At 35.6% G+C, this 15,124-nt stretch overlaps 1 protein-coding gene across 1 annotated transcript in view; it reads right to left on the bottom strand.

Moving 5' to 3' along the window:
- COLEC12 (collectin subfamily member 12) overlaps positions 1-15,124 on the bottom strand; it is a 110,230-nt gene that overhangs the window by 14,744 nt on the left and 80,362 nt on the right. The window contains exons 3-5 of the mRNA XM_032223399.1: positions 11,434-11,556; positions 4,454-4,552; positions 2,724-3,770 (exon numbers count right to left, since the gene is read on the bottom strand). Of these exons, the coding sequence (XP_032079290.1) occupies positions 2,724-3,770; positions 4,454-4,552; positions 11,434-11,556 (1,269 nt within the window). The remainder of the gene's footprint in view (positions 1-2,723; positions 3,771-4,453; positions 4,553-11,433; positions 11,557-15,124) is intronic.

Here is a 15,124-nt window from a genome sequence, read left to right as displayed (position 1 = left end):
TACACACACACACACACACACACACACCCTTGAGCTTCAGAAATAAAGGCAAAGATATAAATATATAACAGGTAAATAAATATCGGCCATTGATGCTTTAATTTGGATTCCTGGTTTGAGGAGCGGACAGACTTGATCACCTAAATAACACTTTTCATCTATAATTCTAAGATATTTCAACATAATCAGTAAACCAAGGTGGCGCAGTGGTTAAATGCAGCACTGCAGGCTACTGCTAGATCAGCAGGTCAGCGGTTCAAATCTCACCGGCTCAGGGTTGACTCAGCCTTCCATCCTTCCGAGGTGGGTAAAATGAGGACCCAGATTGTTGGGGGCAATATGCTGACTCTCTGTAAACCGCTTAGAGAGGCCTGAAAGGCCTATGAAGCGGTATATAAGTCTACTGCTATTGCTAAAATGTCACTTTAAACATACAATGGACTAATTTTACCTTGCAGTTATTTTTTAAATTGATAATGTTATAAAAACTAATTCAATGCAGCATTCTTCACTTTAATAGAAATTGGCATCTTAGACAATACTAATCCATTCAATTATTATATTTTGTTTTAGAAATTAGTTCTGAAAGAAAAGTCAGATAGAGGAATATAAACTTAAGAATAGCAAAAAAATAACAAAACCAATCAGCCCTAACCATACTACATTAATACTACATTTTCACATAATCTGTATTTTAACTATCCAATGAATATCTTATAGTCTATACCAGTGTTTGTCAACAAGTGGCATCCAGTACCACAGTAGTTTAAGACACACATTTCTCTTCCAAAATCATAAAAAATGCAAGCGAGGAAAATAGGGCAGAGAAGGAAGACTAGAGAATTGCTAGTCTTCAACTGAAAGTTTTGAGGAAATTCCAAAGGTGCTTTATCAAGAGGCAACTGGACTTTCTGTTGAGGTGGGAGGGATACAACATCATCTATCTCCAGTCCACAACACAATTCTTTCAACAGTTCCAAGAAGGCTCCACACTCATTTGAACTACTCAGGTGACCACACAGGTAGACCTCCAAGTTGCCTCAATGACTACAAAAAATGAATGCAAATGACCAGCTGTCTGCAAAGAATATAAATCCTTCCATTCCCTGCCATCCAGTCAGAGTTGAAGAAGCTTCTTGGATAAGGAGCGAAACTTCTTCAAAGAAAAACCAGAAAGTCCAGTTGCCTCTTGAAAAAGCACCTTTGGGAAAACTATGACCAGCATGACTGAGAATCTCTATAGACATATTGAGGAATCCAGTATTTTCAGTGTTTCTTAGAGCCCAGAATTGCAGCAGCCTCTTTGAGGACAAAATAACATTTATGCTAGTTTGTTTCTTCTCATTATTTAATTATTTTTACTTTTATTTATTTATTTATTTATTTTGGCTTAAAGAAAACTTTCCATATTGGCAAACACTGCTTCAGTCCCCGTGAGATTATTCATTAACCTACCTATTATAACAGGAAGTTCAACAGTATTATTGCAATGTTTAAGTCCATAAGAATACCAAAACAGATACATATAGTAGCAGAATATTTGTCAACATATTATTGTTTTCAAAAAGTAAGATTTTGTGGTTCACAGTTTTCAGGACCCAGGTTCTTTGATATAGGAAAAAAAATAACATGAAAACCATGGGTTTTGACCATTGTAATTTGTACTGCTTAAATGAAATGTTGACATTTGTGTAACTTTTTCTATGCGGCTTTGAAAAGTGTCCATATATCAACCCTTATTCAACTGTTCTTCCATTATTACTAGATCTTCCTTAACTTTGGAAACATCACTAAAACATATGCTATCTAATTCTATAGCTAAACTACATGTGTTTCTTTATATCTATATATATAAAAGTGAAAACCACTCACACTGCATCATGAAATCTCCAGAACCGTAAAGCCTACAAACTTGAAATGTGGCACATATGCTCCTCTTGGCTTCTAGGTGCTCCCTTAGAAAGGATTTTTCAAAATGATCATCAGATCATTAATATTTGTTATATTATTATTAACATGCTCTGATGCCAAGGAGTTAGACATTCCACTCCCCTTCCTAACCTGAAAACTTCCTAACTTGAAAGCATGGCCAGCACGTGACTCATCCGGCCTGCTGGCTGGGACTTTGGAGAGGAGCCTGAGGGAGAGAAGGTAATAAAAAAGGAGGTTTCTGTGGGGTAAGCCTGAGGGAGCGAATGGGAGAGGAGAGGGTGACTGCTATCTGCAGTTCGGAGGTTCAAATCTCACCGGCTCAAGGTTGACTCAGCCTTCCATCCTTCCGAGGTGGGTGAAATGAAGACCCAGACTGTGGGGGCAATATGCTGACTCTGTAAACCGCTTAGAGAGGGCTGAAAGCCCTATGAAGCGGTATATAAGTCTGCTATTGCTATTGCTATCATAACTACTCATTATTTTTCAAGCTGTGTCAATTTATCAAGCAGAATCACATAGTTTCATAGCAGAGTGCAGGTATTCAGCTAGTAATATGATATCAGAAAAGAATAACTCTAATGAACCTGAATAACTGACCTACTATTTCTCCTTAAACTTCTGTTCCCTAGCAACTTTACAGAAAGCTAGGAAGTGGAGTGATGTAGCCACCATATTTATTTTCCTACACTGCTTCTGAAAGCCACATGGAGCTGGTAATCTCAGGTATCTTAGACAATTTGAAAATCAATACCAATATCTATTTTGGAAAAGTCATCCAATACATTTCTTACCTTGCAGTATTGTGAAATTTTTAATCAGCTGGCCATGTTTAGAATCCACCAGCTTCATTTCTTCCATTATTACTGATAAATTTGCTACTTCAATATCTAACCGTGTCCGCATCACATCCTGCTGCATCCTTAAAGTAGTAGCATCAAAACGAATATTAGTTAATGTGTTGTTCATAGAAGTCAGCTCATCCATATGCTTACTAAGAGTATCTGTGCACGTTGTCCTGGCATCATTGAGATTGCTGGTTAGTGTCCGTAAGTGATGGGCAGTGTAGCTAATATTACTAATAATGTTGACAATATCTGTCTCAAAGCTATGGAATTGGTCTTCTTGCTGGTTAAATTTGGCAGATGTTCTGTTTTCATATTCTTTATAGTGTTCTTGGAGATCCTTCAAACTTTGTTCATTGGCTTGAGCAATAGTAGTGATATTCTCCATCTGTCCACTGAATGAGTTTAACTGACTGCTCACATCCTCAAGTGTATCATTATTAGCTTTGGTCATAACTGAATTGTTAGCTGCTAATACTTGTAAAATCTGCACCTTCTCTTTAAGCCAATCAGTATCTTTCCGTGCTTGGAGGGCAACCTGCTGAAGGTTTTGAAAGTCATTTTTGATTCTTTGAATAGCCTGACTTGTGTCATCCACCGATCTCTGCAAAGCACTGATAAGATTTCTTTGCTGAACCTGTGTCTGGTTAAGATTATTTAAATTCAGTATGACAACATTATGTGAGTGCATTTGGCTTTGCAAGTTTGTTTGAATGTTATTTGTGTCTTGTTGGAGATCACTGATGTAGCCATTGTAAGCTTGAAGAGTTTTGTTGATATTTTTGATCATGAAAGAGTTGCTGTCCAAAACACCATTCATTTGACCTTGCCTATCATTTAACATGCTACCAGATTCTTGTAACTTTTCCAGTGTATCTTTGTTCTTTGTGGTTTTCTCTGAAATCTCATAAAATTGCTGGCGGAGGGCTACAATATCATCTTTGAAACTTGAAAGCTCTGTGTTTGTGGTCATAGCTTTCTCTTCAGCTTGATAATCTGAAAGAAGCAGGAAAGTGATAAATATTCACATTTGTTACTTATCAGAAGAACAGTTTAACAGAGTTTACTTCATCATACAAACAGGAGGATAAGCCAATACATAAAGAAACTTATTTGAGGAATTGCTAATGAACATCAGTTTTCATTGGGCAATTCTAAATTAATACAAACTAATTTCTATTTACAAGGCTGATGGAAGGGTCACTGAAACACAGAAAATTAAAGGCATACAAAGAGCACACGAATCCCCTTTTATTGAGAGACCATCAGTAAACCTAGATCAGTATCATCTGTTTTCACTCTCAGAAGCTTACCATGATTTTAGACAAGAAAAAATCTGTCCTATTGTATGTTTCCAGAAGGGTAAAAACTGTGTATGCTAATATCCCAATTACCCAAGAGATTCATCTTAGCTTTAATAGTCTTAACACATACTTTAGTTGGTTTCATAGTGAGTAAATGCATAATTCGAATGTGGATTAATTCAGTATGACACTGTATAAAGTGTAGGATTCAGAATTTGAAATTAGTTTAACAAATTAAACTAATCTTTTAAACAATCTATTACCAGCTACTGTAAAAAAATTACTACTGGTTCCAATTTTAGTATGTTGATGACTTCTATGACAAAGGTATAATAATTTCACCATTTACTTAACCAGTTCATTCATATTAATTACCCAGTTTCTTTAAATCACTTTTAACTTCTGAAAGCTTCTCACTGCATCGTTGGCGTGAATCTTCCATGTCACCAGAAACATTGTCCATTTTTTCTACAACTAGAACAAAAAAAAAATTCTTAGCAGTGATCAAGATTGATAGATGCAATCCAACAATCTATGGAATGAAAATTCAGGCTCTCCATTCCCAATTATATGTTAATGTATGCCTAAAGAAACCATAATAACCTTTCTACTGGCATATAAAAATAACTATAATGAGATTGTTAATGCTAATAACAATATTAGCAATAACAATATACATTTATTATGTGCTGTTTTTTAAATGATGCTAGCAAAGTAGCATGCAACAAAATAAAACCATATAACCTGGTCCATAAAAATGTTTAAAAGAAACAAAAAAACAGAAATCAAGCAATAGCAAAAGGCAATTATGTTAGATTAAAACTAACAATAAAACAAGGGATACACATTAAAGCCTGTAGAAATACATGGTTATTCATAATTTTAGTGAGATACACAAAAAGGAAATCCAGAAAATTTGATCTAGGAGGACATTATAGGTTTACTCATACCACTTTACAGACAGGGGCACCTGTCTCTTATGAACTTTCATTGAATCTCTTAAAAATGGAACTGATAGAAAAACCATGAATACTTAATGTATAGGAAAAGCCTATTCTGGTTGAAGGCAATGCAGATAGTCCTTGACTTATGATCACAAATGAGCCCAACATTTCTATTGTTAAGTGAGAAAGTTATTAAATGAATTTTGCCCTACTTTATGGCATTTCTCATCACAGTCGCTAAGCAAATCACTGCAGTTGTTAAATCAGTAACATGGTTGTTAAGCAAATCTGGCTTCCCCACTGACTTGGCTTGTCAGAAGGTCGCAAAAGGGATCACATAATCCCAGGACATCGCAATCGTCAGAAACTGCAGTCAGTTGACAAGCATCTGAATTTTGATCACATGACCATGGAGATGCTGCAATGGTCGTAAGTGCGAAAAATGGTCATAAGTCACTTTTTTCAGTGCTGTGGTTTAGTGACTTTGAACAGTCACTAAATGAAGTCAAGGACTACCTGTACCTGTACTGTGACTTTATTGTTTTTTAGTTGTTCATTAAATCAAAACAAAAAAAGCTAAATTCCTTGATGCCTTCCAGACAGAAACATAGAATCGAAATAAAAACAATATAATAATATTCATAAATACATCAATTGAAATTTGCAGTTATTCTGATGAAGGGAAATCTAATGACATGTGCTGGTATTATAATAAAACTACATGTTGCACATGAAAAGCCTGTTGAAAATTGTTTTGTCCAGTGGATTCTGTACTTTTTGAGACTCTATAGCTAATCTTAATTGTTTTAATGTCACATTCACTATGAAACTGTGGTAGGGCTTCCCCCCCCTTTTAAATAGTTGCAAAGTATGAGAATTATCAGGTTTGCTTGACTTTTCATATCAGTTCAAAGCATGCTGCTGCCTTACACCATCCACAATGGACACACTGGGGCTTGGAGCCTTCCCTCTGGCTCACAGAGGAAGGTGCACACAGGGTACCTCCTCACAGAGGAGGGCACAGGCAATGTTCCCTCTAATTTTTTTTCAGTGTGAGCGGAAAAGTATAGTGTTTGAGCTGCACAGTTTCATGCCTGAGCACCTAAGAGAGCAACAGTTTGAATTGCTGTCATGTCTGCTGGACATTTGCGCAACATTCCAAGCGTCAAGCGCCGATTGCGAGCGAGGTTTCAGCCTGATAAATACCAGGCATGAAAATGTGCCACTCAAACACTATACTTTTCCGCTCACACTGGGAAAAAAAGGCTCTCTGCTCAGCTTTTATATTGTTAGACTGGCTAGAGAGAGACATGGCACCAACAGCCTGGGTCCTGGCATTTTGCAGGCAACCTGTCCTCTCACATTCCTTTGGAATGCAACCCATCACATTTGAATTAGATTTTGCCAATTATCCTATTAAAAGATAATCCTATTATTCTAAAATATGACTAACTCAATATTAAAAACTGTAAATATTTAATGCTGATAAATAATAGCAGTAATTGTTATTTAGTATGATTAAAATCAGTATTGATATATCAATATAATATCTATCAAAATTGACAATAAACACTAAAATAACAATACAAATATATAATTTGGAATATAATTGTAATAAATATAATATATAAATGCAACATAAATGTAATAAAATAATTTATCATGAAACTCTCCCCCTTTAAAGTAGTAAGATCAATTAAATAGTCTAGCAAGTTTGGACTATATGCTATATGTTATGTTACTTAAGAATATATATACCTCAGAATCAGATACAACATCCACATCATTTCCAACTGAGTCAATAAAATCATATGCCATGCCAAAACTATTTTAAATAAAGATATGAAATTAATCAAGTATTGCATTTATTTTTCAAAATGAATGTACAATTTTTTTTATTATTTAAGTTTTGTACCCCATCTTTTCATCTTCAAGGTATTCAAAGCAGCTAACAGATTTTTTAAAAATTGAAATCTACTTAAAAACTGGTGTTAATTTAATTCAAAAAGCCTGGCTAAAAAAGAAATTATCCTTTTCTAAAACCAAAAAAGAAAGAAGAACTGCCACAGGATTGTATTCCGTAGTATTTAATCAATGCATAGCTTTCAAATGTAATCCAAATTATATATCTAAACAACATTATAAATCATTTAAATATCAGAAGATTCGAGCATTGTTTTTTCTGATCTCTTGGCAGAAAGAATTTGTACTGGCATTTTATGGAATTTAAAATGATTAAGTCCATGACACAAATTGCACAATAGGAAATCCAGGCCAGAATGCATTTAACTCATTGTATCACCAGGGACTAGAATTTAGCAGGCCCAGGAAAAAAAAGTAGGTAAAGCCACTTTATAGCTAAATTTGATACCATTAAAAATTAAATAGGATTAAAATCTGTGGTTTATAATTTACCAGTTGTGCCATGTAGTCCACCCCACTCCTTTCACCGGCGTTAGCCCGCTGCACCAAGGGGGCATGTAAGAGGAAGGGGAAAAAACAAGAGGAGATAACGGCCACAGCTAAGCACGCAGCAACCTCGACGTCTAAGTGGGCGAGTCCACAGCATGCGCGCCCGCACGTCCGAGACAGGGCATAAAAAGGGAAGAAAAGGCATGATGACTGGACCCAGCTCTGTTTGGGGCGCCGGCTTGCACACAAGCAAGTCCCCCAGCGCAGAGTGGGGAAAGGCTTTGTTGAAAGATCCGAAGCGCAGAGAATCAGGAAGTGCCACCCAGGTGCAGCTGCATAATAAATCGCACCAATTCCGCCCAAACTTTTAAAAAAAATGTTGTCAAGACTCCTGTTTAGCCGGAGGGGGTTTCATTCACGATTCCACGGCCATTCTGCAGAGTACAGAGACTGCAGTCCGTGTCTAGCAAACGATACTGCGTGGCAGTGGGAAACTGCTGCACAATGTTTACTTGCCATGTGTGTGGCCACGCGGCCGCGTACCTTAGAGGGAACAGTGGGCACAGGTGCTCACAGGGTACCTGGTAGCAATTGTTAGAAATATTGAATTTTATATTTGAGTTAAGTCACAGGCAATTTTTAGAATCATGAAAGTACACAATGCAACGTGGTTGAATTTAAAAAAAACATAGACAACTGCAGTTGGATGAAGAAGTGATAGAAAAAAGCAAAAAAAAGGTCACAATGAGATGACTGTACAGCTATCTGTTAGGCACACTTAAAACTTTGTTGAATATAGTGCTTTTCATTTTTATTTAATAAGACAGAATTTGGCAAATATTCTAGTTTTTGATTTACTACTGGTCTTTTAATGACTGTTCTAAGTTATGTTGGACTCCACACCACCCACCCAAAATGTACTTATGACCTGGTTTAGAAATTCTGGTGGCCGGTACCATCTCTCATAGTCTCGTGACCACATTTTGGGTGCTCGGAAAGTAGGCTGCAATTATGATGTTTGCAGCATACCCCACAGTAATGTGGCTGCCATTAACAATGCTTTTGATGGAAACCGGCATTTACCTGCAAACTCCCCATAACATATAATATATTTGCTTATCGATCATGGCACTCACTTTATGACCATCATGTTTGATTTATGATGGCCACATTCATTTTATGATTGCCATGTTTGTTTTAATGACCTTGCCAAAAAAAAGGTAACCTTAGGTCAGTCATGTATTTTATGACCATCACAAATTATGACCATAATTGCTGGGCTCAGTTACGGTCGTAAGTCAAGCTTTACCCATATAAACAAAATAACAAATTTACAATCAAAAGTCAATCCAGGGTAGAAGCCAGATATAAAACAGAAAGTAACTACTGGAGAAAGAGCAATTTTTTTTTTACAAAATAGGCTAAGAAATTTCAGAGCACACAGTATCATACTGAAATAGTGCTTTTGAAAGTTAAAATGCCTTTTCACACTTTAGCAAGTACTTTATGCCAGATTCTAATGGCATTTAATATTAAATAAAGTCCATTGCGCCACTAACCATAGCTCATAAAGGCTTCAGATAAACTACAACAATTAAAATAATTTTGCACAAGAATAATTTACATAATTATTGGGCCACTGTATTGAATGTCTTATCAATTTTATGGATAAAACATTCAATTAAGAAGGATTAAGAAGAATTACTTTCTGGCAAGGCAACATGACACTGGAGCCGGTCATGGCGTGGGTACAAAATGAATAGAAAATGAAGATCTTGTTAATTATTGCAAAATGAAGAAAAGGGGTAAGGAATAATAAGCCAAAGAAAACTAAAGGCATAAAATAAGAAAAACAAAACGAAACATTGGGAAAAATATCTTAACACCAACACATTCTCTATACCTTTCTGTTTCCTACACTGCCTTTTTTGTTCTTTAAACTTCTTGCCTCCCACTTTCTCAAAACTTTACTAACTTCATACTTCTTTTGTCTTTCCTTTCCCTTTGATCCATTCATTGTTTCTACATATATTAACTCTGCAAGTCTTTCATTGTGTTATTCAACACCCTTCTTTCTGCAAGTCTTTCATTGTGTTACTCAACACCCTTCTTTCATATCCTTCTCTTTCATATTCAGTGCATCATCTGTATTTATCACACATTCTGAACTCACTTATCTTGTCCCAATTCACGTCAACCAATGGAATATTTTTTTCCTGAATCATATTCATTTCTAACATTATATACTTTTTCCAGAAATAATCTCTCTTTTTTAAGATCATTGTTTTTTTTATCATTTACTGGGGCATTAACATGTAACTATGATCAATATATAATTCTTACTTCCCCATAACAATTTTCATAATGACATTTCATATTTATGACATTTATTTTAGTTCTTTCATTTATTCATGTAATTATGTTGTTGTTAGTTGTGAAGTCATTTCCGACCCATCGTGACCCCACGGACAACATTCCTCCAGGCCTTCCTGTCCTCTACCATCCTCTAGAGTCTCACACCTACTGCTTTGGTGACTCCAGCTAGCCACCTTATTTTCTGCCGTCCCCTTCTTCTTTTGCCCTCAATCTTTCCCAGCATTAGGCTCTTCTCTAGTGAGTCTGTCCTTCTCATTAGGTGGTCAAAGTATTTGAGTTCCATCTTCAGGATCTGGCCTTCTAACGAGCAGTCACGGCTGATCTCCTTTAGGACTGACGGGTTTGATCGCCTTGCAGTGCAAGGGACTCGCAGGAGTCTTCTCCAGCACCATAGTTCAAAGACCTCAATTCTTTGGCACTCAGCCTTTCTATGTAATTATAATGACTTTATAAGCTCAAACCTCCTTCAGTCAGATCCACTACATCATTTTCCTTTCTATTAGACTCACATTATGCAATATATTTATTTTTCTTTTTAAACCATCAATTGTGGCTTTAGTCACTTCAGGATTTTACATAATGATTTTTTACTAAGATAGAAAAGGATTATCAGCCTTAATTGTATGCATATCATATGCAGCATCCCTAGCTAATACAGGTAGTCCTTGACTTAAGATCACAAATTGAAACTAGAGTTTCCATTGCTAAGCAAGATGGTTGTTAAGTGAGTTGCACCTGATTTCATGACCTTTATTGCCATGATTGCTAAGTGAATCATTGCAGTTGTTCAGAGAATCAGGGGCTTGTTAAATGAACCCAGCTAGTTCTGCATTGATTTTGCTTGTTAGAAGCTGGCAGATGGTGATCACACACACACACACACACATCACATGAATGTAGATATGCTGCAACAGTCATACATACCAGGACCTGTCACAAATAACTTTATTCAGTGTCATTTCAAGCAGCTGAATAATTGTTAAATTGAGGACTAACTGCAATATGGAGAGTACCTTCCAGTATTGGTATTTTGGCCAGAATGCAAACCTTGCTTTTCTATATATTTTTAAAAACGGGATCTATAATAAAGAAAGGTAACATGATGTTTACCTGCATTTCAACAGTAGGCAATATATGCAGAGTACTGACACATTAAGATTTTCCAACCCTATTGATGTTTAAATATTATCCATGTTGTATGTGTGTATCCATCCAGTCCTTAAACTGAAATCAATGAATAAGCTATGTTTGAAGTAGTAAGTGAAATTTAACTGAAATACTGAGCTTCTGTTATACACCTGTTTTCTAAATACAATAACATTATGAAAAACTGATGTATGAAATAGATTGATGGCAAAGAGCAACTATCCTTGTTTTTCCTAAACATTAAGAGTTGCTTACATTTTTATAATTTAATAATCTGAAATTGGTAATCTTATCCTATTTAAGTAATTATTTAGGAAGATGAATTAACTGATAGGCTAGCATGGAAAATAATGATTACAATTTACTTTTATCTGAGATATATTCTGAAATCACACTGATTTAATTAAACAATTACTTTTTTGTGGTCAATTTTTCTTGGACTCAGTACACAGCTACTGTTATAGATACGGAACTTACCTTTGTATCCCAAGACGGCTACTGTTATTGCTAGCAAGGCACATAATATATATAAAAGTATGATAGAAAATTTCAGTGCCCAGTTACTTTTACACTTGGTGCATTGTGTTCCTTCTTGAATACCTATAAAATAAAATTAAGAATTTAGATTCCTGTTTTTATTTAATTATTTTGTAATTAGTTAATACAAAGATTTATTTGCAAGTCTGCATAAGGCTAAAATTAAATGTGGTTTACCGATAACCCATAATCAATTTATTGGTTTGATAAGAGACAGTCATGCATTATATTCAATGTAAAGTCAGCCAATTACTCAATCAGTCTATCTATCTAGAATAGTTAGAGATAGTTATTCATACATAATGTTCCATGTATATACTGCGTATACAAAATTTTATTTATATTTTATGTTTCTAAACTACCCATCTCCCTCAAGAATAGACGATGTGTGAGTTCATACTAAGATTCCTGAATGATAGATAGTCACATATTAATTTGCATACCAACAGTTATTTCTTCACCTAAAAAAGGTATGGTAAATTACTATCCTTTACACTGTTTTTAAAATATTCAGGTTCCCACATGAATAAATGCCACAGACACACTTTTTAATCTTATGAATAAGAGTTTTGATTCAATCAACTAGAAATAAGAAACATGCATGGGTTTTACCTAGAACTGAGCTTTTCAGAAAAGTTTATGTTCTACTTAAAACATTCAAACTATAGGTTAACTACTTATCTAACAGTTAAAAGAAATACAGAATTAACCAACCAAAAACATTAGTATTGGACTTTAGAATTGAAAATATGCTAATTTGGCCAAATTAGGAGCAAACAAAAGTAACAAAAAAAATGAGACAACTGTAAGAAGGACACTTGTAACTGTAAAAAGGACACCTTGTGCCCTGTTGCAATTTATTTGTCCTTCTTATGGTCATATATTGTCTCATTTTTGTTATTACTTTTTTTTTCTCCTATTAAAGTGAAATATGTCAGTCCTGAATCATCTCTGCAAAAGTAAATAAAATGAATGGAATGTAAGTGAAAATGGGGAGGGCTTTAGTCCCTGTCTGCTTTTGTTAGGAGGAAAAGCTGTACAGTGAATTTCCCAGTATTCATTAGTAGGTCAAATGTTAGTAAGACTATTCTGTACTCTTGAAGTCTAAATTATGCAAAATTAAGTTTAAGCTTAATTGGAGCTTTATCTGTTCACATTGGTTTGGTTTGGGTCCTTCCTTATGTAATCTGAGCACCCAGCTTTAATGATGGGCTGCTTCCAATCCTTTGTCACCAGTTGAACATACCAGAGTGTCCGGGTCATTTCCGGATACTGCACATTTCTCCCTGCTGACTTAAACAACCCTTAATAAATATCAGATGGGATACAATGAGCCTTCTTTCACTAGACACACTTTTCAGTTTCCTGGCTTATTATAATGCAAGATCTGTTTTTTCTTTGTCCCTGTTGGGAAGACATCTGGCTAAACAGACTGAACTTTAGTACAAAGGGTGTATCCAGCTGATACATATGTTTTGGGGGACCCCTTTTCTCCAGGAGCCAAAATGGTCACAAAAAAACCAAGCTTGAAAGACATCCTCCTGCTAGTAGCCTTTGTAGCATTTGTTTTTCTTGGATTACATTCCAGTAACTGGGGACTTGGTTCTCAAATGAGGGTCTCCATCTGCAGATTTTTTTGAGGGGAGGGAGACTGCAGATAAACAATTTAACTACTGAGGAATGAAAAAAAATATTTTTGCCTTTCTTTTTTTCAGTAAGGCTTATCAGTAATTCTAAGAGCTTTTATTTGCATCTTTGAAAGTAATCCTATGTATTTTTTTACTTACTGAATAATTGCTAAGACTTTTCCACCAAGCTATTTCTTTATTATCTTGGGTGAAAAATCTGTTCCTGTTTTCCACAAAAGAAAAAAAATTGAAGTAAAATTATCTAAACTACTTTTGAAATGGGACCCATATAGTCATCTATCTTATCATTAAGTTATTTGAGACAGCATACAACAATTAAATAAAACAATATAAACACAATAATAAAAACTTTCATTTTAAAAAGGGGAATCATTATTAAAAATTAAAATATAATTAAACATTTAAAGTATACAAATGGGGAGATATATAGCAACCATGTGTTATTCATATTAGGTGAGCCATCATAAAATGTCACCAGTTTCCTGGGACTCCCAAATTTGGAGACATAATCAGGTCTTGGGGGGGCTTCCCAAACATTAACAGGGATGGAATTAATCTGACTTCTTGGGGAGGGGGCGTAGAATGTTTCTCAAGATGGTTGATGTAATCAGAGAGATACTATCCATCAGATCCTTGTCCCATGACATGAAAGGCTTTAAAGGTAAAAATCAGTACTTTGAATTGGACCAGAAGCAAATTGGCAGCCAATGCAGCTCTTGTAGGTGGTGTGTGATATGTGCTGTTCTGGTGGAACACATAACTGCCTTTGCCACTGCATTCTGCATCTATTTCCAGAAGCTTCCAGATACAGTAGAACCTCTGGTCATGAATGCTTCTGACCACGACCAAATCGAGTTCCAACCAAAAAATTCACAATTCCTCTCCCCCACACCCCCACAGCTGATTTATCCTCCTGCACCATTTTTGGGGAGTAAGCGCCAAATTTCCAAAATTAGATTTGGGTCATGACCAAATCAGGTTGTGACCAAAGTTATGGAAATAATTATGTTGGTGACCAGAGGTTCTGCTGTACTATGCAAGACCACACTCCAATAATCCAATCTCTTTCCCAGGTAAGACCCAAATCTAAGAAGTCAGTCTGCCCTTTCCTTTATCAAAGTTAGAAAAGGTAATGACAAGCAAAACACTCACACAGATTTAAAAATAAACTATAAAACTGAAATAAATAAAATTCTCTTTAGTAGGCAGTGATTTAGTAGGCTTTAGCATGCAGCATCAGTTAAATCCAAAAATGATAGCATCTGGAATTAATAAAACTGCTCCATTATCTCTTATTTCTTCCCCAAAGTAAAATCCCTTGGCTCCCTTATGAGCCAAGGTGGCGCAGTGGTTAAATGCAGCACTGCAGGCTACTGCTAGATCAGCAGGTCAGCGGTTCAAATCTCACCGGCTCAGGGTTGACTCAGCCTTCCATCCTTCCGAGGTGGGTAAAATGAGGACCCAGATTGTTGGGGGCAATATGCTGACTCTCTGTAAACCGCTTAGAGAGGCCTGAAGGCCTATGAAGCGGTATATAAGTCTACTGCTATTGCTATATTCTACTTAATTGGAAAGCAGTAGGTGTGCGTTACAGAGCTGCTAATCACAATTTAACTATATGAAACTGTTTCAATTATGCTTACATTTCCTATAAAATGTGAATTATCTAATCCATTATAATAAATAGCAACAAATTAATGTAAGTAAAGATTTTTTCCTATGGTTACATCTTTATAACTGCTCTATCAACATTTTATTTTTTCCAGAGAAAGATTTGAAAAGCTTAATTGTTTTAATTGGTTAACCAGAAGTGGTTGAGACCTTTTGTTTCTGTTAACAATCTCCTACCTTCTGCCAGTATCTGTACTACATAACAATACTTTAGAGTTATTATAAAATAAACGCAGAGGGTGTTTTTATGATTTGGGACACGCAAAAAACAAGGCTTTAAGCACAGATGACACCACTAGGTGTCAGCCATG

Source organism: Thamnophis elegans, chromosome 8, assembly GCF_009769535.1.
Source record: "Thamnophis elegans isolate rThaEle1 chromosome 8, rThaEle1.pri, whole genome shotgun sequence".
NCBI lineage: Eukaryota > Metazoa > Chordata > Lepidosauria > Squamata > Colubridae > Thamnophis > Thamnophis elegans.
This window is presented reverse-complemented; position numbering and strand designations above follow the sequence as displayed.